The following is a 23702-nucleotide window of genomic DNA, read 5'->3' on the forward strand; positions in this document are numbered from 1 at the left end:
TTGCAGGACGTGTTGGGAAACTTGGTCATCACACCAGACAGCAAAGCTAACATGTTTAATGATTTCTTTGCCTCCGTCTTCCTAAGTAGGGACCAGAACAGCCACCTCCCTGCTGGGCCCCCCTCGGGAGGCACACCTGGGCCACGGGTTAGCGAGGATTTAGTTAGGGAGCTTCTGGAGGGGTTGGACGTATTCAAGTCAGCCGGCCCGGATGATGTCCACCCTAGAGTTCTAAAGGAACTGGCCGGGGTCATTGCAAGTCCCCTGGCACGGCTTTACGAGCACTCGTGGTGCTCTGGTGAGGTACCGGAGGACTGGAAGAGGGCCAGTGTGGTCCCCATCTTCAAAAAAGGCAGGAAGGAGGACCCGGGAAACTATAGGCCGGTTAGTCTCACCTCGATCCTAGGCAAGCTGTTTGAGAAGATTATGCTAGCACACATCCAGGAGGGGCCAGCAGGGGACTGCATGCTTAGGGGCAACCAACACGGGTTCATCAGTGGCAGGTCCTGTCAGACCAACCTGGTGGCCTTCTACGATCAAATCACCAGATCATTAGATGCAGGGGTAGCAGTGGATATAATCTTCCTGGACTTCCGGAAGACTTTTGACACTGTCTCTCACCCCGTGCTCATTAAGAAACTGGGGGGCTGTGGTGTAGACACCTACACAGTCAAATGTGTCACCAACTGGCTGGTGGGCCGCACCCAGAGGGTGGTAGTGGATGGGTCCTTCTCAACCTGGAGGGATGTGGGCAGTGGGGTCCCCCACGGCTCGGTCCTGGGGCCCTCACTGTTCAACATCTTCATCAGTGACTTGGACAAGGGGGTAAAAAGCACCCTGTTCAAATTTGCTGATGACACTAAGATGTGGGGGGACATGGGCACACTGGAAGGATGCAACAGGCTACAATCAGACCTAGACAGGTTACAAGGGTGGGCAGACGAGAATAGGATGGGTTTCAACACAGACAAGTGCAAGGTGATGCACCTTGGGAGGAACAACCGGCACCATACCTACAGGTTGGGGAACTCCCCTCTTGTCAGCACGGAGGCAGAAAAGAATCTTGGGGTCATCACTGACTCCACGATGAACATGGGCCGGCAGTGTGGGGAGGCAGTTAGGAAGGCCAACCGTACCTTGTCATGCATCCACAGATGCGTCTCAAGCAGGTCCAAGGAGGTGATCCTCCCCCTCTATGCGACACTGGTCAGGCCACAGTTGGAGTACTGCGTCCAGTTCTGGGCGCCACACTTCAAGAGGGATGTGGACAGCATGGAGAAGGTCCAGAGGAGGCCAGTCGCATGATCAGGGGGCAGCAGGGCAGGCCCTGTGGGGAGAGGCTACGGGACCTGAACCTGTTCAGCCTCCAAAAGAGAAGGCTGAGGGGGGATCTTGTGGCCTGTTACAAACTAGTCAGGGGGGACCAGCAGGCATTGGGGGAGTCACTGTTCCCCCGAGCACCGCCAGGAGTGACCAGGAATAACGGTCACAAGCTGGCAGAGGGTAGGTTTAGGTTAGATATCAGGAGGCGCTACTTCACCGTCAGGGCGGCTAGGGTCTGGAACCAACTTCCAAGAGAAGTGGTGCAGGCTCCTACCCTGGGGGTGTTTAAGAGGAGGTTAGATGAACATCTTGGCTAGGGTCATCTGACCCCAGTACTCTTTCCTGCCATGGCAGGGGGTCGGACTAGATGATCTGCTCAGGTCCCTTCCGACCCTAGAAACTATGATATTATTCAATTTTCTTCCTAAAAGCACTTATGGCCAATGTATGTGAAACAGTCTGGCAAAAAAAACACTGAAAAAGAACTTCTCACGATCAGGGTCCCAGCATAGCATTGGGATGACCAGACTGGGTTGCCTGTCCTGCTGAGATACCGGTCAAGTCATTTAGCCTCTGTCTCTCAGGTCCTCCACCTGCATAGTGAAGATAATTACACTTCCTCCCAACACAGCTTTAGGAAAAACACATTTAAAAGATTAGTGAGGGATTGCATATACATAGCCATAATAGAACTGGGCATACAAAATAATTTTGTTTGAAAGCCTTACTAATTGTTCTTCTCATTGTATTACTTCACTCTGTTTTTTTTCAGTGGTACATAATTTACTCCTCAGATATTTTTAATAGGTTTCAGATTAAGAGAATAAGGGTGCCAGACAATCTGTAGTTTGTCTTGGTGTAAAATCAGTTCCTGTTTGGGCATTAAGAAATGGGAAATCTAATTGCTGCTTTCTTCGAGCAGAGCCAGACAACACTGTCCATCTCCACTACAGTTAAGATTGTCAGCACAGAAACAGAGCAGCAACCACCAATTAGTAAGTACAAGCTTAATTTACTCCTCTAAAGGATGGCTCTCTGTTTAGGAAATCTTTCCAGTAGTGCTATATGCAAACTGAACCATGCTACAGCTATTTAGAAGTGATATGACATAAATCAAAGGTGTACTTAACTACTGGTGCATATACGCCATATAATCAATGTTTCAGATTGTTGAGTCTCCTTGCTGTGTGTCAAATCCCGGAACAAATTCACAAAAAAAGCTGTCTTCATTCATTTTGAACATAGGGAAAACAAAGCACATCACATTCCAGGAAGCGAGACACTTTCCAGACAGGCAATCAGTGGTCATTTCAGGTTTGTCTCTCAGAAGCATACAGACTTACATTGTCTGCATAATGAAATGCCAATAGCAACTAATGTGGAAGGCCCAGTATGAAAAAGAGCTGTTGAAATTATGCTAACTACTGTGCTTTGAAAAGCCCAGAGTACCTGGAGACAAAAATGAAACAAAATTACAGAAACTTAAAAAAAAAAAAAATAAATAAAGGAAAAAAAATAAAGAAACTTCTTTATCTCTGAAAAGGAAACCCAGCAATAAAACATACTATTTCAAACAAAAGTTTAAAACAGACACCCAGAGTGACCTGTTTTTTTCCATAATGTACATGTCAAAGCCCAGAATTCCTAAATCAGTGGAGATAGGTACTTGGTGCTTCAGAAAAAAAAAAAATCTAGTGTCTTATTTAAGACCCTTAATAGGAACTGGGCATCTAAGTTGAAAATTTCTGCCTCAGGCTCCATGAGGATAAAACTACGGTATAGTTCCTCAGGTGGCATTAAAAAAAAAATTAAAAAAATATCAGCACCTGTCAGGCAGGTCCCACTCCACCCACATCACACAACTTTTACAAGGTCAACCACAATACAAAACAGGCACCTCTGGCAGAAAAGGAAAGACATTAATGAGAGCATTAATTCCACTTCAAATGATTTATTCACGTTTTGCTAAACATGTATTTTATCTTTGTTAGAGTGTACAAAGAGTTTTATACTTTTCTAACAATATCAACTTTAAAAATAGGCTACAGTGGAGGCAAGTCTCACTTTGAATCCAAAAATCTGTATATAGGAATTCAAAATATCAACAGTCAAACATAAAAAAAATACCACTATGTACAAAACCAATACAAAATGTACATCTTATCCTCGACTGAAACAATTAAACAACAAACGAAGAAGTTAATCCCTTGTTCTCAGCTCCTATTTGGGATCCTGTGACCTTGCATAACTCATGTGAAGTTTGTGTTAAAACATGTAACTCAAAAGGCACTCAAAGGTCACAAGGTCCTGAGCTTAAAAGTGGGACATGGATTCCCAATGAAGAGTTAAAACAAGTTACCAAAAAAACCCACTCAAAATATTTAAAAAAACTGATATTTGATATACCCAAGAATCTTAGGATTCCTTCAAATCCTAGCACAAAATTTTGATTATGCCAATAGAAAGACACAAGAGACAAAGAGCATACCTCGCAGAATTCAGTATATCAAAAGAAGACATATGAATGACTTGTCTGAAAGTTTCAAAAATTGACCTTCCTGTGGTTATTCTAAAAAAACACAAACAAACAAACAACCCCCCCACCCCCCCCAAACAAAACAATATTGTCCACAAAGTTAAAAAATGAGCTACGGTCGGGGGGGGGGCATATATGGGACATGAAAAAGATTTAAAAAAAACAAAACCCCCAAAACAGGTTGGAAAACCTGTATTCAGTTAAATAACAGACATTAAAGGGCAAAATTTAAACATGCCTATTTTGCCCTGGTGCAAGGACCAGCATGAGCTTAATTTGAATCTTAATATTTACATTGCAGTTATAAAATAGTACAATCTTGCAGATAGCAAAGAAAACATTATTTTTTACTCAGATATAATGAGTGCTCCAGAACTGTACATCTAAGCTAGTACCATCATTCACATCAACTCACTGTCATCACTTAGGCTCAGATTTTGCCCATAAAAAACCCCAGTAACAATTCAAATATGGAATGGCTCTTGTCTGAGATGCAGAACAAAAAATACAAGCAAACAAACTCATCGTATAACTAGTTTTGGCCTATATGGTTTCAGATCTTCCTTCAGATATGCATAGGAATATACTGAGGCTAAGAGTAGCCATGTATATTTGCTACAGTATAAGGCCTTTTATTTGCCATAGCTTTGTGCGTCAGCAGGGCATTTAAATTAAAGTAGGCATACAGAATTATCAAAGTGCTACTATGTTCCACTGAACAGATCTCAGGTTTCAGAACTATCAAGTGGTCCCTCGTTTTCTATCTTCTTCTCTGGTGATGTGTATAAGAAGTTACAGCAGATAAAGAGAGGAAAAATCAGAAGTCTGCTGTCCAAGTTCATTACTACTTGTTCCTGCAAAGCAAATAAAAAGGAAAGTTTTCAGTTAAGGTTAGAACAATAAGCATTAAGTCTAAAAGGTGATACACTAAATATGTGCAACTCTCTATACAAGTACTGGAATAGACTCCAGTAAAATTATGACAGGCTGTGAAATCCATCTAAGACTAAGTTACCCACAGAAAGAATAACACCTGGAAGTCTTCACTGAACAGCCATTGAATACAGTCAAAAAGAGAAAACAAGAGCCAATCTCCTGAAGTGACATAACCCCAGCCTTTCCTTCTGAACCACCCTAAATTGCTTATTTTTAATGCCATTAATTTGGGCAAAACATTTTCTAAGGACATTTTACACATGCTCTGGGACATGACACTGGGTGCTTTAATTAGCAAGCTGCGTTAATTAAAAGCTCCCACGCATCATGTGCATCAGTGTCCCTGTGCTGAAAAATGGTGGCGGGATGCTTTGAACCAAAGCTCGCTGAACATGTTTCAGCTCAAAGCGCCCCACTCGCTGCCATTTTTTCAGCGCAGCATGCTGATACACGACGCAGAAGGCTGCCAGAGCACGTCAATTTTTGTGCTCCAGCAGACTCGATTAATCGAGTCTGCTTCAACATGCTGGTTCTCCAGCGTGTCGGAGCAGACTCCCTCCATGCCTGCAGAAACTCTATTAGGCCAAAACACCATCCCTTTACTTCTCCCATGTGCCCACGGTCAGTGCCTGTTGGTACTGGGGTGGCTGAGTCATCTCTACCAGCCAAATAAAAGTGAAAGGTAGAAGGCTCTACAAGGTATTTCTACCTATTTAATAGGTGCATTGGCTTGGGTCTGTATCTCGGAGGGGCTATTCTTTTTGGCAATTTAAGCAGTTAGCATGCTTAACATTGGGGAAAAACCTGGACAAAACTGGAAATGCATCCCTCAGAAAGCTATGAATGTAAGAGAACAAAACCTCTGTGTACCTAACTCACTAAGTATCAGTATCTTAATTTCCCAATTGTAAGATATCGTTACATATAAAAGTACATTCCCTCAACTAAATGCTACTGACACAACAAAGAAAGAAGTCTCAGGGACATGTAACCCTGAAGTAATGAATTCAACATGCCTGCATGGTAGCCTGTCGACAGGACCAGTCGATGCCATACTGGTCTTGTCAGTCATCTTCAGACCCACAGATAAGGCAGGTCATCAAGCAGAAAGACAATCATCCTCGACTGTGACAGACTGCTGCTGATGATGCATGGGAACTATGCCCCCAACCCTCCATAATACTTATTTTATGCCGAGGTTATCAAGGCACACCCCCATCTGCATCTTCCAAATTCATTTTGAATTAATCTCAAATACCGAGTAATTTCCTGGGGCATAATTAAAATACAAGATTCTCATACAGTTGCTATTTATTAAGCAATTTGATATTGTAATTGAAAGACTGGCACGGACATATTTCAGTCAGAGGCAAATGTTTACCTATGACAAGCTGTGGAAAATAAGCCCTCTGCCAATCATTTCTTAAACCTGGTTCATCTGTCCCTAGCATTACAACTTTTGGGGAACCCTCATTCTTAAACATATTAAGACAACAGTGCACGTGCCAGCAGGACCCTGCTGTATTCCAGAACTTGTATAATATGACTCGTTTAATTATAGTCAGGTATAATGCCCATTTAAGTACCCTGCTTTAGTTTTCCCTTCTAAGTCAGTCTTATTAACTTCAGCTTCCTATTGTGAATGCATTCTTAAAATTCTATGCACCTACAACTTTTTTTTTTAGAGGGGATTTTTTCTTTTCACTTGCTTGCTGCTGTCATATCTAAGCCTCCCAATTACCAGTTGCAAAACCCGAACATACCTGATCTTTCTCCAGAGTTAGGATCTGATATCCTGTGGTTCTACTGCAAATGAGTTTCCCACTGCTATCAAAAGAGGCTAGACGTAACCTAGGGATATAATGCAAGTTAAATGAGTAGATGCAGCCTCCTGTAACTTATTTTCAGGGTAAGAGAAGAAGCCAGCTTCTCAGAGGGAGACTAACATCTCCATACAGCATATTTTCTGGCTACAAAACCACCATTGTTCACCAGTTAAAATGGGAAATCAGTTCAGATGGTGGTTTTAAATGTAAATAGTGAGTACTGAATTCTTAGTCACTCCTCACCTGAATGCTATGTTTCTCCGGGGCTGCAAACTGACCGACCCACTGCACGGCTGATTTAGCGTGTTCCGTTTGAATATGATATAGCGGTTTGTATAGGTAACAAGCAGGTCAAAGCCAAAGTTGAATCCAGTCCATCGCCAGCAGTACTACAGGACACAAGGGAAAAAAAGGCAGCTTAATTACTTGTACTCTTATGTCAGCAACAATTAATGTGAGAATTACACCTATATAGCAACCTGCAGGATCCTGAAGTACTTCAGAACCTTACATAGAGGCCAAGGTCCCAAACCTGCAGTAGTCCTGCATTCACCTCGTGGTACGATAGGGACTTTTTTCACTGTTCTTCTCCCACTTGCAGCCTCCAGCATTTGAGGTCTATGGAGTTCTGATTCAGAAGCTGTAACCCTAAACTCCCATACTCAATAACAGCTGAACTACACAACAGTATTCAAATACCTCAGAGGCTGCCATGGTTTCTCTGCTTTACCTGTGGCAGGTTAGAGTGTTATGTCCTATGCAGAGTCAGGGTTGACAATAGGTTTACAAAGAGCTTAGATTATGGATTTGTTTAGGATGGTTTGGATGGGAATGGTCCTGCCTCAGGAAGGGGGTTGGGACTGGATGACCTCTGGGGTCCCTTCCAGCCCCACTTCTCTAGGATTCTACGATCTATTACCACTGCCACATCCACTTGAAACTCCAGAGTAATACAGGCGGACAACTCCCCAAGCTGGAATTCAAATCAGGACACCAGTTTTCACAGCCACTTCACTCTTGCATAAAGCCATGGAGTATTAAATATCAGGACTCCATTTTTATACCACTGGTCAAGGAAAGGTGTTATACTTTAGTAACATATCCAAGGAGCACAATTCCAGAGCCCCCAGGTGCACCGGCTATATAAATCCATACAATTAATTTCAGGCACATTCTCAGGTCAAGTGAGTTCAGCATTCAGTATGGAAACAATTGCATCAACATTTTCAATGCTTTTCTGCCAGGCCTGCTGTGTAAGGATATATACAATATGCTACATATATTAAGCATTCGTCCAAGAGGCTAAATATCAAACTGTGATAAAATATTAAGTGTTGACAAACAATTTTGTTATATAAGGTAGCTATAAATGGCACTGTGGGCTTCCTAGGTTTAATATGGGAACCATTTCCATAAAAACATGCTCAATTTCTGGATACAAGTTTGTTCTTCAACGATCACCAGCTCTGCAAAAACAGATGCGTTATGGACTAGAGTGACAATGCATCTAGGTGGTATTTTTCCACTCACCTCTTTGAAAAATTAAGTTTTAACAAAACCAAATCTTCAGTTAATTTTCAAGTGATAGATAAACCTGCACCTCTCAAGTAAGTTTCAAATTACCACTACAAACCTCATTCTTTTCTTTATTTGCTTCACATTTTGACTTCATTTTATGGCAAGAGTGCAATGATTTAATTGGCATTTGAGAAGGTAAGAAAGGAGCCCCTTTTCCCTGTGAAAGCATTGTTTTCATTATTTTTCTTTTTGACGCCACTTTTGAAAAAGCCATTGAAAGCTTGGTGTTTGAAATGTGTAATACATTTAAGTAAGCTTAACTTAACACACTAAGGCAGAATTTATACTTACATCACCATCCTTTGCAAGCTTTCTACCACACCTCATGCTGTTTCCCTCAAGTTCTTCTTTATTGATTTCCTGAGGGCTATGAACAAGAAAGATTTGACAATGAATTATCTGTAAGAAGTAAATAATTTGCAAGGAAAGTCATTATGGCATTCTAATCTAAATCATCTCCCAGATCACAGCACACATTTCTGATGGATTAAATACATCTTTTACAAAAGTTGTAGAAGGCTGGGATGGTGCACAACTGACAGCCCAGAGGTTGCAAGTTTGAGGCCCTAGTTGAAGTGCTCACAACACAGTCTTGTCAGATTCCAATGAATCTCTGAATTCTGCTGAATACCTTGTCACAAGGACACAAAAAAGGAAAGGCGAGGAAAGGACAAAAGCCATACCATTTAGTTCAGGTTTTCCATCCCTCTTATCACTTACCCTAACCCTGTGCTCTTTTGCTTCTGAACTGAAACCATAAGAAAGACAAAAGCTATGCAAACATCAAAGAGAAGATCACCTTCTACAGCTAAGAAAAAAGGGCAGACACTGAATTCGGATTCTATCTAGCTTGAGACATTTCACCTCAACTATATAAAAGGTTTTGACTACTGATTTTAATAAAATATGTGTTCATTTGTACAGTGGAAAGCATCTCTTGCAACTAGGCTACCTGATGTCAATCAGTCAGTCATTTATTATATGATCCAAATACCACCTCTAAGTTGCAACTGTGATCTTGTTGGGGAACGTGTGTAGAAAATATACCCTGTTATCTGTTTATCCTCCTAGTACAGAGAGATTGAAAGACTGCAACAAAATTAACCTCCAATGCAACACAACAAAAAAATCATCTAATAAAATGTTCATTTTGGCAGTCATTGGACTTTCGAAACTCTAATGGAAAAAATAAATCACTGTTGCCATTAGAAAAATGACTGTGCATCTTTGTGGAAAACCAATGTTATGAAGGTACGCTTCAATGGGGAATGATTTATGCAACTTCACAAATAGATGGCAGATTAAGTAAACTTTCTACACAAGTTATACTGCTTTAAAGGTCCAAGTAGTACAATCCCCTTAAGGCTGATGCAGCTTTGCCAACATAAAACTACTTTATACTCACATAGCCATTCTCATCTGACACAGGAAATACCACTAAGTTATACTGATACAAAAACTGTACAGACCAGGCACCAAACTCCTCAAAAGTCATATTGTGGTCTGACTTTTAAAGAAGCATAAAGCAGTTAAACCAGATAGGGAAATGCTTCATCTAATAATATCTGCAAGAAACTTTACTAATAAACACTTAAATTGAAAATATGAATAGCTATAAAAAAACAAATATTAAATTATAAATAAAAACTCCCCCAACAAATTAAATCTGTAATCTACCAGTTTAAGTGAGAAGACACAGTTTTTAAATCCTGAATAGTTAATGAAAGACACAAACTGGGAATGCTGAATGCTGAAAAATTATCCTGGCACACATCCAGGAGGGCCTTGCGGGGGAATGCATGCTCAGGGGCAACCAACATGGGTTCATCAGTGGCAGGTCTTGTCAGACCAACCTGGTGGCCTTTTACGATCAGGTCACCAAATCATTAGACGCAGGGGTTGCTGTGGATGTAGTCTTTTTGGACTTCCGGAAGGCTTTCGACACTGTCTCTCACCCTGTCCTCATCAAAAAGCTGGGAGACTGTGGTGTCGATGCCCACACGGTCAAATGGGTCGCCAACTGGTTGGAGGGCCGCACCCAGAGGGTGGTAGTGGATGGGTTCTTCTCGACCTGGAAGGACGTGGGCAGTGGGGTTCTGCAGGGCTCGGTCCTCGGGCCCGCACTGTTCAAAATCTTCATCAGTGACTTGGATGACGGGGTAGAAAGCACCCTGTTCAAGTTTGCTGATGACACTAAGATGTGGGGGGATGTGGGTGCACTAGAAGGGTGCAATAGGCTACAAGCTGACCTTGACAGGTTGCAACGGTGGGCGGATGAGAATAGGATGGGGTTTAACACTGATAAGTGCAAGGTGTTGCACATGGGGAGGAAGAACCGGCACCACACTTACAGGTTGGGGAACTCCCCTCTTGCCAGCACGGAGACGGAAAAGGATCTTGGAGTCGTCATTGACTCCACGATGAACATGGGCCGGCAGTGTGGGGAGGCAGTCAAGAAGGCCAACCGTACCCTGTCATGCATCCACAGATGCATCTCGAGCAGGTCCAGGGAGGTGATCCTCCCCCTCTATGCGGCACTGGTCAGGCCGCAGCTGGAGTACTGCGTCCAGTTCTGGGCGCCACACTTCAAGAGGGACGTGGACGATATGGAAAGAGTTCAGAGGAGGGCCACTCGTATGATCAGGGGTCAGCAGGGCAGGCCTTATGAGGAGAGGCTACGGGACCTGAACCTGTTTAGCCTCCACAAGAGAAGGTTAAGGGGGGACCTTGTGGCCTGCTACAAACTGGTCAGGGGGGATCAGCAGGTATTGGGGGAGTCCCTGTTCCCCCGTGCGCTGCTAGGAGTGACCAGGAATAACGGTCACAAACTGGCGGAGGGTAAGTTTAGATTAGATATTAGGAGGCGCTACTTCACAGTCAGGGCGGCTAGGGCCTGGAACCAGCTTCCAGGGGAAGTGGTGCAGGCTCCTAGCCTGGGGATTTTTAAAAGGAAGTTAGATGAGCACCTTGCCGGGGTCATCTGACCCCGGTGCTCTTTCCTGCTAAGGCAGGGGGTCGGACTAGATGATCTACCTAGGTCCCTTCCGACTCTAGCTACTATGAAACTATGAAACTATGACTCCTTTTCTAATGGCCAAAGGTGTGTATATTTAAGTACTCCATATATCCTAACAGAATAAGTCTTATAACAGCCAAGATAGTACCGGACTCCATCTCTGCTAATGACCTATTTGATAACTGGGCAACTTCGCAAAGAACAGTGAATGAAATGTTCAAGTCCCTTTAATCACAGGCAGGACTGCCTTTAAATAAAGGGACGGTGCTAAATGCCATAGGCAGTTTTATTGCAAAAAAATCATTTAATTCTCTATGCACCCATTACATTGTACACCATGTGAAAAGACCATCAACCCCACTACTTAATACCGCTGTGTAGAACACAAACCAAACCATTTTTCCATCCTGTTCAGACTAGTTTCTAGTTTTGGTGAACTCTATGGGAAACTCAAGTACTTCAACTGCTGCACTTCAAAGACACTAGAAAAATCAGGGGAATAAGGGAGGAGGAGCTGAGGATAAAACAGCCACCATGGACAAAAAAAAAAAAAAAAAAAAAAAAATATCCGGAAAGGAATAAGTTTTCTCCAAGTAGAAAATGCTAATGTTATGACTCTCAAGCTATAAGTAAACAAACCAACAAACAAAGCTTCAGGACTGCATTATCCCAGCCTTGGGCCTGCCCTGCCTCCTCCCCCACCAGCAAAAAAATACTGTTAATTATAGGCAAATTGAACAAAGTACAACAAAAAGCCAAGTATGCTCCTGTGTGGCACTACTGACACAACAAAACTGAAGTTCATGGGGATGTAGACATTTGGGCTGGAAGGAACCCCGGAGGATCATCAAGTCCAGCCCCCGAATATGTAGGTAGCGCTCTAAGTAACAACTAACTCCCCACAAAACATTCAAATACTGTGCAGGCCATAAAGAAAGTAGCTTTCTATCCCCATTCTGCCTCAGTTTCCATATTAAGAGATCATGGGACCTGCTTTCCAGTTAGTTCAGGGGCAGGCAATTATTTTTGCCTACCGGCCACGCAGGCAGTTCTGGGAAGCTGCCGTGGGCTGGTCAGCACCCCACCCCACCCCACCACACCACCCCAGCCCCAAGCCCACACGCCACCGCTAACAGCACCCAGCAGTTCCCCACCTTTTTAGGCAGCCCAAGTGGCAGCAGCTTTTTCTGGCTGCCACCGCCACTGGTTCCAGCCCCGTGGTACCGGCAGGGACCTGCACGCACAGGCCCGACCCCACCCTGCCCACATCCGCTCCGGACTCGGCCTGGCGCAACAGGCCAGCTGCAACCTGCGCACACAGCCCTGCCCCGCGCCTGCTCCAGACTCGCCTACCCAAGCTAAGCAGCAGCAGCCGCCAGGCAGAAACTGCTGCTCAGCATGGGGGAAAAGCACCTCCTCCCTCTCACTGCTGCCAGGATGCTTCTTGCTGCTGCCGTCTGGGCCGCCCTGCCACTTCTCTCTGCTCTGTCACCACCACCTCCAGGCCACCCAGTGGGGCAGCAGTGTAGAGGAGCAGCAGGGCAGCCCGGGTGCAAACTCCAGGCAGCTGCAGCAAGAGGAGCCTGGCAGTGGTGAGGGGGAGAGGCTGCGTTCCTCCCCACACTGAGCAGTAGCTTCTGCCAGGCCACGGCCACCACTGCTTAGCTTGGGCAGGAGGACCAGAGCAGGCACGGGGCAGGCTGGGTCGGGTCAGGGCCATGCATGCGGGTTCTGGCTGATCCACAGCTAGTCTGTTCTGCCGGGCTGAGTCTGGAGCAGGCCAGGACCAGGGCTGTGCACGCGGGTCCCCGCCAGTACCACAGGGCTGGGGCCAGCAGCAGTGGCAGCCAGAAGGAGCTGCTGCTGCCTGAGCTGCCTAGAAAGGCAGTTCAGCTGCAGAGCCGCCCCAGCCCCACCGCATGTCTAGGAAGCAGCATGACATGTCACGGGACAGACACTCCCTAGGCCAGGCAGGACCAAGGGACCTGCCATGGGCTGGACAAAGGGCCGTATTTTGCCCACCCCCAAGTTAAGTCATTGTGGAAAAGGAATGGAAGGCACTTCCCAAGTGCCAGCCCTGAGATCAAGCACCAGACTCAGTAAATTAATTTGCTGAATATGCTCTCATACTTTAAAGATTATTCAAATAACTGTAAAATTATAACTAACGAATGTTAACTTAAGCTTCTATTCATTAATATCACAAGTCAATTACCCTCGTAAAAGCACAGCAATAGACAGCACTTCTGTCAGCATTTCCTCTGATATAGTTTCATAGTAGCTAGGGTCAGGAGGGACCAGAACAGATCATCTAGCCTGACCCCCTGCCACAGGCAGGAATGAATGCTGGGTTCACAAGACCCCAGACAGCTGATCATCTAACCTCTTTTTGAATTTACCCAAGGTAGGGGTGAGGACCACTTTCTTAGGAAGTTGGTTCCCAATTCTGGCCACCCTAACTGTAAAATACTGCCTCTAACCTAAACCTGTTCTCCATCAGCTTATTACCATTGTTCCTCGTCATCCCAGGTGGTGCTGGGGAGAATAGGACTCTTCCTATTTGCTGAAGCTCTCCCCTGATGAGCTTGTAGCCAGCCACCAGGTCCCCCCTCAGCCTCCTCTTGCCGAGGCTGAATAGGTTCGGGTCCCTCAGTCTCTCCTCGTAGGGCCTGTCCTGCTGCCCTCTCACCAAACAGGTGGCCCTCCTCTGAACTCTCTCCAGGCTGGCCACAACCTTTTTAAAGTCTGGTGCTGTACTTCATATTTCCCAAATGAAGTACAGCTACCCATCACGCAAAAAGATACAGAGGGAGCAAAACTGCATTTTATGGTGGTGTTGTCACACAATTAGTAATTTAAGAGCTGATTCAGAACAGAGAAGAGTTTTGGCCTCTATACCATGCTTCACTGGTCCCTACTATATCACCACTAACTTGAACAATACCATGTATTTAGAGGAAAAGAGTGAAAAAGATACAAAGGAAAAACTCCAGTTGTGTGAAAGCTGAATGAGAAACAACTTATACTTGAGGTTGAGTGCACTATCCCACCAATATTTACTTAAAATGACTGGGGTTCCTGCCTCCACCCTGTCCCCTGCCACGTTCTTCTCTCATTTGCAGCTTCAGCATTTAAGATCTAGGAAATTTGATCTAGAGGTTATATCCCCAACTCCCAAGCTCAATAACTCCCTTCCCCCTCCAAGAACTTTTCCAATCCCTTTTTGTTTTCAACAAAACCACTTATCCCACCCATCCTTTTTAACTGCATCCTGCCACTATAAAGGAGAAGGGGGAAAAAAGCCAACTTTCCTGCTTATTAACACATTTTAACCCACCTTCAAAATGGAAGGCTAATGTGAATAAATTACTATTCAGACCTTCACGTGCATCACAAAGGAACACTGCTGGTGATAAACACTGATGTATATGACAAAAAATCCAAAGAAAATAGTATTTGCCTCTAATCATATTGCAGAAAATAAGTAACAGGTCCTTGACTGCTTTGTTTTGCAAAAAAGGGAAATCAACTAAGGCTTAAGCAAAAGTGAAGTGAACAGATACAAACCCTGAGTGCAAAATATTTCATAAAATAATCCATTTCTGCTTATTTCTCATTTTGCTGTAAGCTCTAATGTTATGCTCCTCAGAGTTTATACCAGAGAAAGGTTTTACTTCAAGTTAGAAATAAAAGAAACCCTGTAATATACCTACCCAGTATCATTGTCTTGTTCTGCTCTGAGCATGGCAAACCACTGCTGTTTGTAAACAGAGGACAGCCATTCTAAAATTAAAAATATATATATATATAAATGGACATGGGGTATTCTTGGGGAGGCGGCAGAAGAGAGATAATCAAAACATTTAAAACATTTAAAATAAAGAAATTAAATGATAAAGAGCTGAATAAGTTTTACAGTATATAAATAGCCAAGTCACACCCTGTCAGTTAACATTTCACTTGTATTCTCTACCTGTAACACTAATCAGAGCTACATGATGCTGCAAGCATCAATAAAGTGACCATGGGTGAAACTTAAAATTATATTTGTCTGTTCTATGAAGCCAACACTATCCCCATCAAAATACCTATGCGACTAAATAAAGTATTTTATCTGCTTACCAAGATCAGTTAAACTGAAGAGACCACTAATCAGGTAAATTACAAAGCAGATATTCAACATCTTATGTCTAGGTAGCATCCCTTAAATAACCACATCATGATTTAAGCTTAGAGGCATTCTTTAAAGAGATGGCACCTAAGCCTCACTGTGTCAAATAAGGTATGGATATGCAAACAATGAAAACATTAAGTGAGGTGCAAAAAAGCAACAAAGATGAAAATATGGCAAGAGTCAAAGTAAAAGGAAGGCTGTAAACACTGGGGACATGAGAGAGGCTAACACGTTATGGGATGGATTCTTTTTTGAGAGTAATAAGGAAGTTTAACAGCTGTAATAACGTTTGCGGTAAAAACAGGAAAGTTCTAAGGTAAAAACAGAGAATCTATGGCCCAGTGGCATACAGGAAGAAAGAAAAGATCCATGCAGAGAAGCAAACTGGGGCAAATTTACTAGTCTGAAGATAGGAGAGAAGGGAAAATAAGGAAGCAGGTGAGGACAGGTGCAGGGTACAAAACATCTCCTGAGAATGAGGGAAATTTAATAGGTTATAAACAGGAGACCAGTACAGTTAGCAAAAAGGAAGGAATGGCATGAACACTCAGGTCCTAAATCATTTCTGTGCTTGAAACGCGGGGAACCACTCCTGACTGCATTAACTGCAATGACAGAACTCAGACTGGACACCAGGTATCCAAAAAACTCAATAGAAAGCGAACGCCACAAAAGGCGTTTCAAGAAAACCAGAATTAGAACTCCAGGCATGTTCTGAAGAATAAGGAGGGAAGTTTGGAGTTCAAGGTACTATGGTTTTTATACTATTTTTCACTTGCAAATTCTAACTGTATCTCACCTGTTTACTTAGTTGTATGAACATTACCACGGAAGTTTCTAAAATAAAAACAAGTTTTATTCTGGGACTGTTGAACAACACAACATTTTATTTAAACAAAAGTGAGATTTCACTCTGAAATAAGAATGACAAATACCACTGGATTTCACTCCTAAACTTCTTGCCTAAACGCAGAAAGCCTTACCACAGTATCTATCATTTGCTCCACAACAGGTTATTCTCATTACCCAGAAAAATTTAACTTGGAACAATGTAAACCATTTCTACTAAAACTTAATATAGTTTCTGAAACTACAGAAGTTTTGAAGTAGCAAAAAATGTGTTGCAGGCATGCAATTATCAGAGTAAACTACTCAAAAACAAACTACCTGCATTCAACATAAATCCATTATTAAAAACCAGAAAAAAACCCAGAGTCATTCCCAGATCGTAACAGTTCAGTAAATGAATATTACCAGTTCACAAAAAGCATCAAGCATTAAAATCCAATTGTATAAATTCACTCAGCATTAAGGTAAAACCATGCTACAAGTCTATTACTTTTAAGAAGCATTCTTGACACATTTGCTTACATGAAACATTTGCCACCCAAAGCATGTTTTTAACACAAGTCTGAATGCTTTGTGCTCAGATCTGGTCTCCTGTAGTATGGACCCCACTTAAAAAAAAAAAAGTCACGACAAGCCAGTTCTTTTCCTATGTGCAAATCCTGCCACAGTCAAATGTTAACTTAAAGAAGTGTCGGCTTCAGCTCAGGAAGTGCTCAGTCAAGTCATGGGAGAGAACACTAGAAATTGTGCTGTCCATTTGAAAACACTGTATGACAAGTTGTCAGAAGAAGCAATTTGCCAATCATCTCTTTTCCTGGACTGGAGAAAGAAACCCAGAAAAATTCTCGATACATGCTTTTCCCTTCTCTGTTGTGTGTCAAAATACAACAATACAGGATCTGACAACAAAGCAAGTCACCCTGAATGCTGAAGTTCATCTAGACTGACTTAAGAAAACAGGTCCTTCTTTTAGCACAACAGATGCGCAGAAATGGCTTCCATTTCTGCGCTCAGACTTTTCCTTTTTCAAGAAGGACAAGAAAAGCAACAAAAACAAATTAAAATGAGTGCACTGATAAAAGATTTTTTGGGCTGACAATGATAGTTGATTTTTAAGGAGGCATATTGACCAATACCGATCCGATTTCCAACACAGCTGCATGTAGCTGGTAAATCTGTTGTAGTGGAAAGGGATAGGGGAGGGAAGGGGCATGGGGGGGGGGGGGGGGGGGGAGCAGCTCAATGCCCCCTGCAGTGAGGGAAGGGGCAGGGGCAGGCGCTGCCCATCCGGGGCACGGGATGGAGCCACGGCTCATTTGGGTGGGGGGGAAGGGGCGTATATTTCTGGGTCTGCAAAGGGCTAGGCTGTAGCTGTGGGCTGGAGCCAGGGCTGTGCCAAGCTCTTCTTGGCCAAGGCTGGGCTCGGGTCAGAGGCTATGGAGAGGGATGCAGCCACCCCAAATTTCACCATAGCACCGCTGTGCTCCCAGCACAGGCCCAGCTCAACACTCCACCTCCACCTATACACTCAGAAGAGAAGGGGCTGTGCTGGATGCACAGCAGTGGGACTATGGTGAAATTTGTAGTGGCTGCAGCCCCCTGTCCAAGCCCAGACCCTGCTGAGAAGAGCCTGGCGCAGCCCCGGCTCCAGCCTGCAGCTGCATCCTGCCTGCCCCGCCCAGATCCAGGGGCACATGCCTCCCCACCCCCGTGCCCTCCCAGGGTGCAAGCAGTGGCAGGAGCTGCCCTCGCAGGAGCTGCGGCTCTGTCCCATACCCTGCCCCACCTGGGCAGCACACCTGCCTCTGCCCCTCCTTCACCATGGGAGGCATTGATCTGCCCTCCCCCCATGCCCCTCCATCACAACAGACTTACCAGCTGCATGCAGCTCTGCTCCCTCACTGCCTGAGCGCTGCACTGAGGCTGCATGCACATACAAGCATTTATCGGCCAAATCGGGCCGACTTCCAATACAGCCAATTTTCTTTGTATCGGTACTGATCTAATATTGGACCGATGTATTTGTGCACCTCTTTAAAAAAAATTACATATTACAGCTCTCTTGTGTTACAAGAGATAAAAAATGTTAGTGTGAGTTCGTAATGTCCAAGACTGAATTCCACCATATCTTTTGCTGGCATGTTCTTCAAGTATTTATGACACTTTTTCTTTTTAGACCAAAACTGGTAAAACTCTCTTTTAGCAACTCTACTTTTAATTAAATCTACTGGAGTTCATTTGGCATTTGCCTCTCAAAAAATCCTCAAGTTATTATAAATTCAGGGATCAAAATTAGATTATAACTTAATTTTAATCCTTTTCAGATCGTACATCAATATGGACTTGGAAAATTAAAAAAGCACATCCTAAGATTCACAAATAATAATAAAAAATAAGATTAAGCCTAAGGTTAGCAAAAGTTAATGTGCAGCACCTCTATTATGCAAAAAGTAACTGAGGAACAGGATATGTTGGCTTGGACAAATGGGCAAGTAAGAAATGACCAGATTAATGACAAATAAAAGTTTATCAGCAAAGGTCAAAAAATACCTATTTCAGATGATGGGCACAAAAACTGACTGGGACTGCTCAGATAGAATTAGCTCATAAATCAAGACCCAATTTCACAGCAAGCCTTCATTTACTGTTACCATCTACTGTCTCTAAGTCTGTCAAGATAACTCGAGTGTCTATATTCTTCTGCATTAGCTTTGGCAAAACAATGAAGGGAGTCATTAGTGGAAGCTTTAAATTCCAAGAACAAACCAAAGTTCATGAAAACTTACCCTGACATAAGGAGAAGGTAGCGTAACACTTAAGCAAAACGGTCAAGGTGACAACTTTCCTGTTTATTAACAGGAATGGGGTTTGGGAAGGATATTTTATCCCCTGTACCTAAAATATAACTGTAAGCAGGGGCAGCCGTTTAAAAAAAACTGTTACAGCAGAAGTAGGTTTTCAGGAAGGATTTGAGAATGAACAGAGAAGCAGCTGAGAACTGTTTGGTGTGAAAGCTGGGAGTCACAGGGAGAGAAGGTTGTACAGGCCCTGAAAGCACTGAGCAAACAGATGGGATGAGTCAATACCAAAAAATGGATGAGATAAACAGCAAAATACATTGCTTACATTTTGTACAGGGCCACAAAAAGTAAGATGAACCTGGTGCAATCTAGACAATGAAGACAGTGTTCAAGAACAGGAACAAGGGATTTGATAAAACCAACAGGCTACAAAGATCATCTCAGCAATTTCATTTTATGTGCTGTGAGTGGGGCTGAGCATGGAAGCTGGAGAGAAAAAAACACCACAGGAAATGAGGACATGACCAAAAGAGATTTAGCTGTTGAGGGAGACAATGGGCCCTGAAGACACAGCAAAAAGAAATACAGCAAGATTTGGGTATAGCAGCAAGAGAAAGGGGCAAGAAATAAGGATAACACATAAGAAGGATGAAAGGCTCATTAATAAAGGGGAAGGCTGAACAACTTGATAGCCTGGGAGACAAACCAGAGCAGTTTGGCTTTAGTCACGCTAATTAACTGACAGGCAACATCCAGGAAAGGGTATCACAGAAGGGCAGAAATGCAGGACTGGACAGAGATAAGGAATGGATGTACAGATGGATTAACCTATCATAACTCCAATGTTAAATGATACTGTGCAAACAATGAATGAATATAATGTTAAGAAACAACACGGAAGTAGGCCAGGACAAGGTTATCAGAAAAGCTAGCAAACAGAGTTTTAACTTGAGCAAAGGCAAAAGAAATGCATTCAAGCAGACCCACGGTGGAGCTGAAGGAAAGGAAATCCAGGCAAGCATTATATAACAGGCAGAAACAGGCAAAAACCATTCCTTTTGAGCTGAAAGGAAGACATGAAATGGAATTCATTAGGCAGGTGCTTCACAAACAGGAAGACTTGAGTGCCTGGGACAGCGCATATTCCCCTGAAACCCTGACACAAGAAATCATTTACCTGTTTGCTTGGCAGTGGCTCAACCAAGTGTACTGTATTACAGCAAGAAGCTAAAGCCACCTGCTTACCTCAAGAATATGCCAAAGGGACGAGCACGAAGAAGGGCATTGTAATTAATGCTAAATCTGGGTTGAATTTAACAAGCATTAATTATGTATTTTCTTAAGTTTTTTATAGGTCTATTTAAAAAAAAAGAACAGAAATGAAGTAATTAAGCAGCAGCCAGACAACTGTTGCCATGATAAGAATATCAGAAGGGCTTTGCTCTCACCAGACTGCCATCTGTTGGAAAACTAGCACATGCCTTTTGAGATACTAGAAACAGTCACCAGATTTTTTCCTTTTTTTTTCCTTTTTAGAAAAGCTTTTATGACATTTTTCACTTTTCAGATGCTTTTCTACCACCAAAAGCAGCTTAGTGGAAAGCAAAATAAATAAATGAATGAATCAGGGAAGGTTTCCTTTTTTGAAAATACATAAAATACTACATCATTACTATTATTCAAGCACATAGATCCACAAGGCAGTTTATAACCCTGTTTACAGAACAACTGAGCTAAATATATGGGAAAATGATGATCAAGTGGACACTGTTAGTATTAGATGTATGCATACCTAATGCTAAACTCTTTCTGACCCTTGCTGCAAAATAAGTTTCGGCTAATTTCTTTAATAAAGCTGAAAACAAAACTGAACAAGGAGGACACATAAGCTTAACAGTTTCATTCATAATTACATTAGAATCAAAAGAAAATACAGAAAGGTGCCCAACAAAATTTTTCTTACCTGAAGGTATCAGAGCATCTCTCTCAATAATTCTTGCTGATGCCAAATCACTGATGATGTACTGCAATCTCAAATGTTTGAACACAGGCAAAAATATGCTGCCTTGTTCAGATTCTAGAAATGCAAGGTCACCCCCAAAATCTGAAATTGTTATAACAAAGTCAACCATTAGGGCTTTGCTAGAAGCTGTTCATTTTTTATAGTCTCCTAAAATATATACTAAAACTGGCAAACCTAAGCTTGTGTGTATTGCTCAATGAATGCAATTATGGAAAGGCAATGTTCCATTTTACAAGCAGTTAACCTGCAAGTTAACAGATTTCTTGGCTTCTAAGCAAAGGTCACTGGCATCCAAATTGTAGATGCAAATCTATTAGATCAAACTTTTCATCTTCTTAAGCACAAAGCATCAGAACAAAAGCTCAACATTAGGGCTGTGCAAAGCTTTGGGTGCCGATTCAGTTTGAAGATCTGGCCTCCTCAGCGGCCCTACTGATTCAATCTATCAGCAGCCTCAGAGCTTCTGGGGGCTCGTGCCAGAACACCCGCCCCGCAGCGTGGAGCAGCAGGGATCGCTGCCCCCCCCAACCTTCCTTTTTTGTAAGAGCCAGGATCTGGGGCTGGGCGGGGCAGCCATTGACAGGGCTGGGAGAGCAGGCAGAGGACAGGGCCTGTCTAATTCAGAGATTCAGCCAATTCAGCAGCAGCTGAATCTCTGAATCAAATTCAGCCAAATTGATTTGGGACAGCGATTCGAATCACCAAATCGAATCATTGTCTCCCGAATCAACTGAATCCGAAGTGAACACTGGCCGCTTCGCACATGCCTACTGAACATCAAAAAACCCAGCAAAGCAGGGATTGATTTGAATTAATTTTTGCTTCAAAACAGTTTAACGAAAGATTAAATAAGAGTAGGAAAATTAAACATGCAAAGAAGAAAATGAACATGTCTTTGGTGCATATGGGAAAGCATGTTATGCAGAAAGAGAACTACGTTGTACAGTAGGCATTCATGTTCTAGATCAACCACCTTTCACAAACTCTGTATCTGTACTTAAAGAGCCATACCTTTTCTACGCTTGGAAAACCAGGCATCAGCTTCAGCTAAGAGTTGCTTTAGTGAGCCATTCCAAGAAGGCACTAGCTGAAGGAACATCCACTAAATTAATTAAATAAATAAATAAATAAAAATCTGCTGTAAGCCTATTTTGGATTATTTTATTTTTTTACAATTAAAACAAGTTGTACATACTGGAAAACATTCTAAAAATGCATTATGCTGCATTCAGTAAAAAGCTCCAATATTGAATTCTGCCTCCAAGTCTTTATAAATCTATTCTGCATTGGTAAAATGAATGTGTATGTGCTAAAAGAGTATTTTCTTAGTGCAGCTGTTTGTAAGAATCAATTAAAGGTGGTGTCTCTACAAGATGTCTAAATGGCAGCACCATGGAGCCAACACACAAATCACCCATAACTTGACTGAACTTGATTACAACCCCACAAAGGACCAACACGTTTTAAACAATTTTGGCTAAATCTGTTCCTATTAAAACTTCACAGGTTACAATGGTCTTATGCCAAGAACAATTTGCTCCTCTGCAGTACCTTCTTCAGTGCGGTATATACATCCATCTCCACCTGCATTACAAACAGGTTAGAAGAGCTGATCAGCTGTTTCATGAGGTTTATGCTGGAAGAGACAAAACTGTACAAATTTATATGTACAAAACTGGAACGATAACCATGTAATGATTTTCGTGTTATTACCCAATAAGAATAAAGAGATTTAAAGACGTTAATGCTAATTGAGAAAACCTTATCTACACAACCAACTTTGAGGATTGTGATTTCATATCATAAGAAAAAAAGAAAGCCAACTGTCTGACTCTCATGGCCATGGCCAGAAATTTCTAATATATCATTTGTACCACTGAATGTTTATTCCAGAACATACTTAATCTAGCTATTATTCAAATTACCTAAAATCTGAATACCTGAGTTCCTTGAAAAGTTCAACACTCTGATGAGTCATCAGGTTATTCAAAAGCCATTCAAGGCACCTAAATTAAAAACAAATTAGGTCAGAATCCAAGATTCCTAGATGTTACAGGGTTTCTTGTTAAAATGATCAAGTCTTAAAATTGACTGATTTTAAAGCTTCTAACTGATTTAGTTCCATATCACTGCCTGGATCAAAGGTTTTAATCTAAAACAGCTGGATAATAATTAGCGTGGCTTTAATATGAATGAGCATAAACTTCTGAGGTTTTTGAAAAAAAAGAATTTAACACTTTTCAAAAAAGGAAGTTTACATGAAATAACTCCTGAATGTTTCAATCTGTTAGTGCTGTGCAGGACTTCTTTAAGGGCACAGGCGAGACATCAAGCACAGGGAAGGCTGGACAGTCTGAATTCAGAAACCAAAACAGGGTAAGAGCAGTGCACCACAATCCTGAGTGTTGCGATAAGTTGAGCATGAGGAACTAGGTACTGGCTGGAGCACACTGCTCTCCAAATCCTTCCCTAGCTGGTGCAAAAATGAAGCATGTAGGAGCATAGTAATCTAAACAAGTGTTAACACAGAACAGCCAATGCCTATGCCATACTGAGAACGTCACATGTCAGTTTTCTTTACCATTTTGCATAAACTCCTGACATTGTGCATGAATAAGGAAGGTGAGACTCAGATGCGAT

General features: G+C 42.6%; 1 protein-coding gene across 5 annotated transcripts in view; it reads right to left on the reverse strand.

Annotated features, from left to right (window-relative positions):
• Nucleotides 1-3258: 3258 nt before the first annotated feature.
• The window catches only part of GMCL1 (germ cell-less 1, spermatogenesis associated), a 30604-nt gene continuing 10160 nt past the window's right edge, over nucleotides 3259-23702 (reverse strand). Inside the window, exons 6-14 of one of the 5 annotated variants that reach the window (XM_090052034.1) lie at nucleotides 23003-23068; nucleotides 22614-22713; nucleotides 22074-22164; nucleotides 21003-21143; nucleotides 14929-14998; nucleotides 8491-8566; nucleotides 6865-7010; nucleotides 6559-6646; nucleotides 3259-4713 (exon numbers count right to left, since the gene is read on the reverse strand). In XM_090052034.1, the coding sequence (XP_089908160.1) occupies nucleotides 4585-4713; nucleotides 6559-6646; nucleotides 6865-7010; nucleotides 8491-8566; nucleotides 14929-14998; nucleotides 21003-21143; nucleotides 22074-22164; nucleotides 22614-22713; nucleotides 23003-23068 (907 nt within the window). In that variant the 3' untranslated portion in view covers nucleotides 3259-4584. Of the gene's footprint in view, nucleotides 4714-6558; nucleotides 6647-6864; nucleotides 7011-8490; nucleotides 8567-14928; nucleotides 14999-21002; nucleotides 21144-22073; nucleotides 22165-22613; nucleotides 22714-22987; nucleotides 23069-23702 lie in introns of all 5 variants that reach the window. The other 4 variants (XM_090052033.1, XM_090052032.1, XM_090052035.1 and 1 more) reach the window with 4 other exon arrangements.

The sequence above is a fragment of the Crocodylus siamensis genome, chromosome 6 (genome assembly GCF_052110815.1).
Source record: "Crocodylus siamensis isolate JL-2025a chromosome 6, ASM5211081v1, whole genome shotgun sequence".
Lineage (NCBI taxonomy): Eukaryota > Metazoa > Chordata > Crocodylia > Crocodylidae > Crocodylus > Crocodylus siamensis.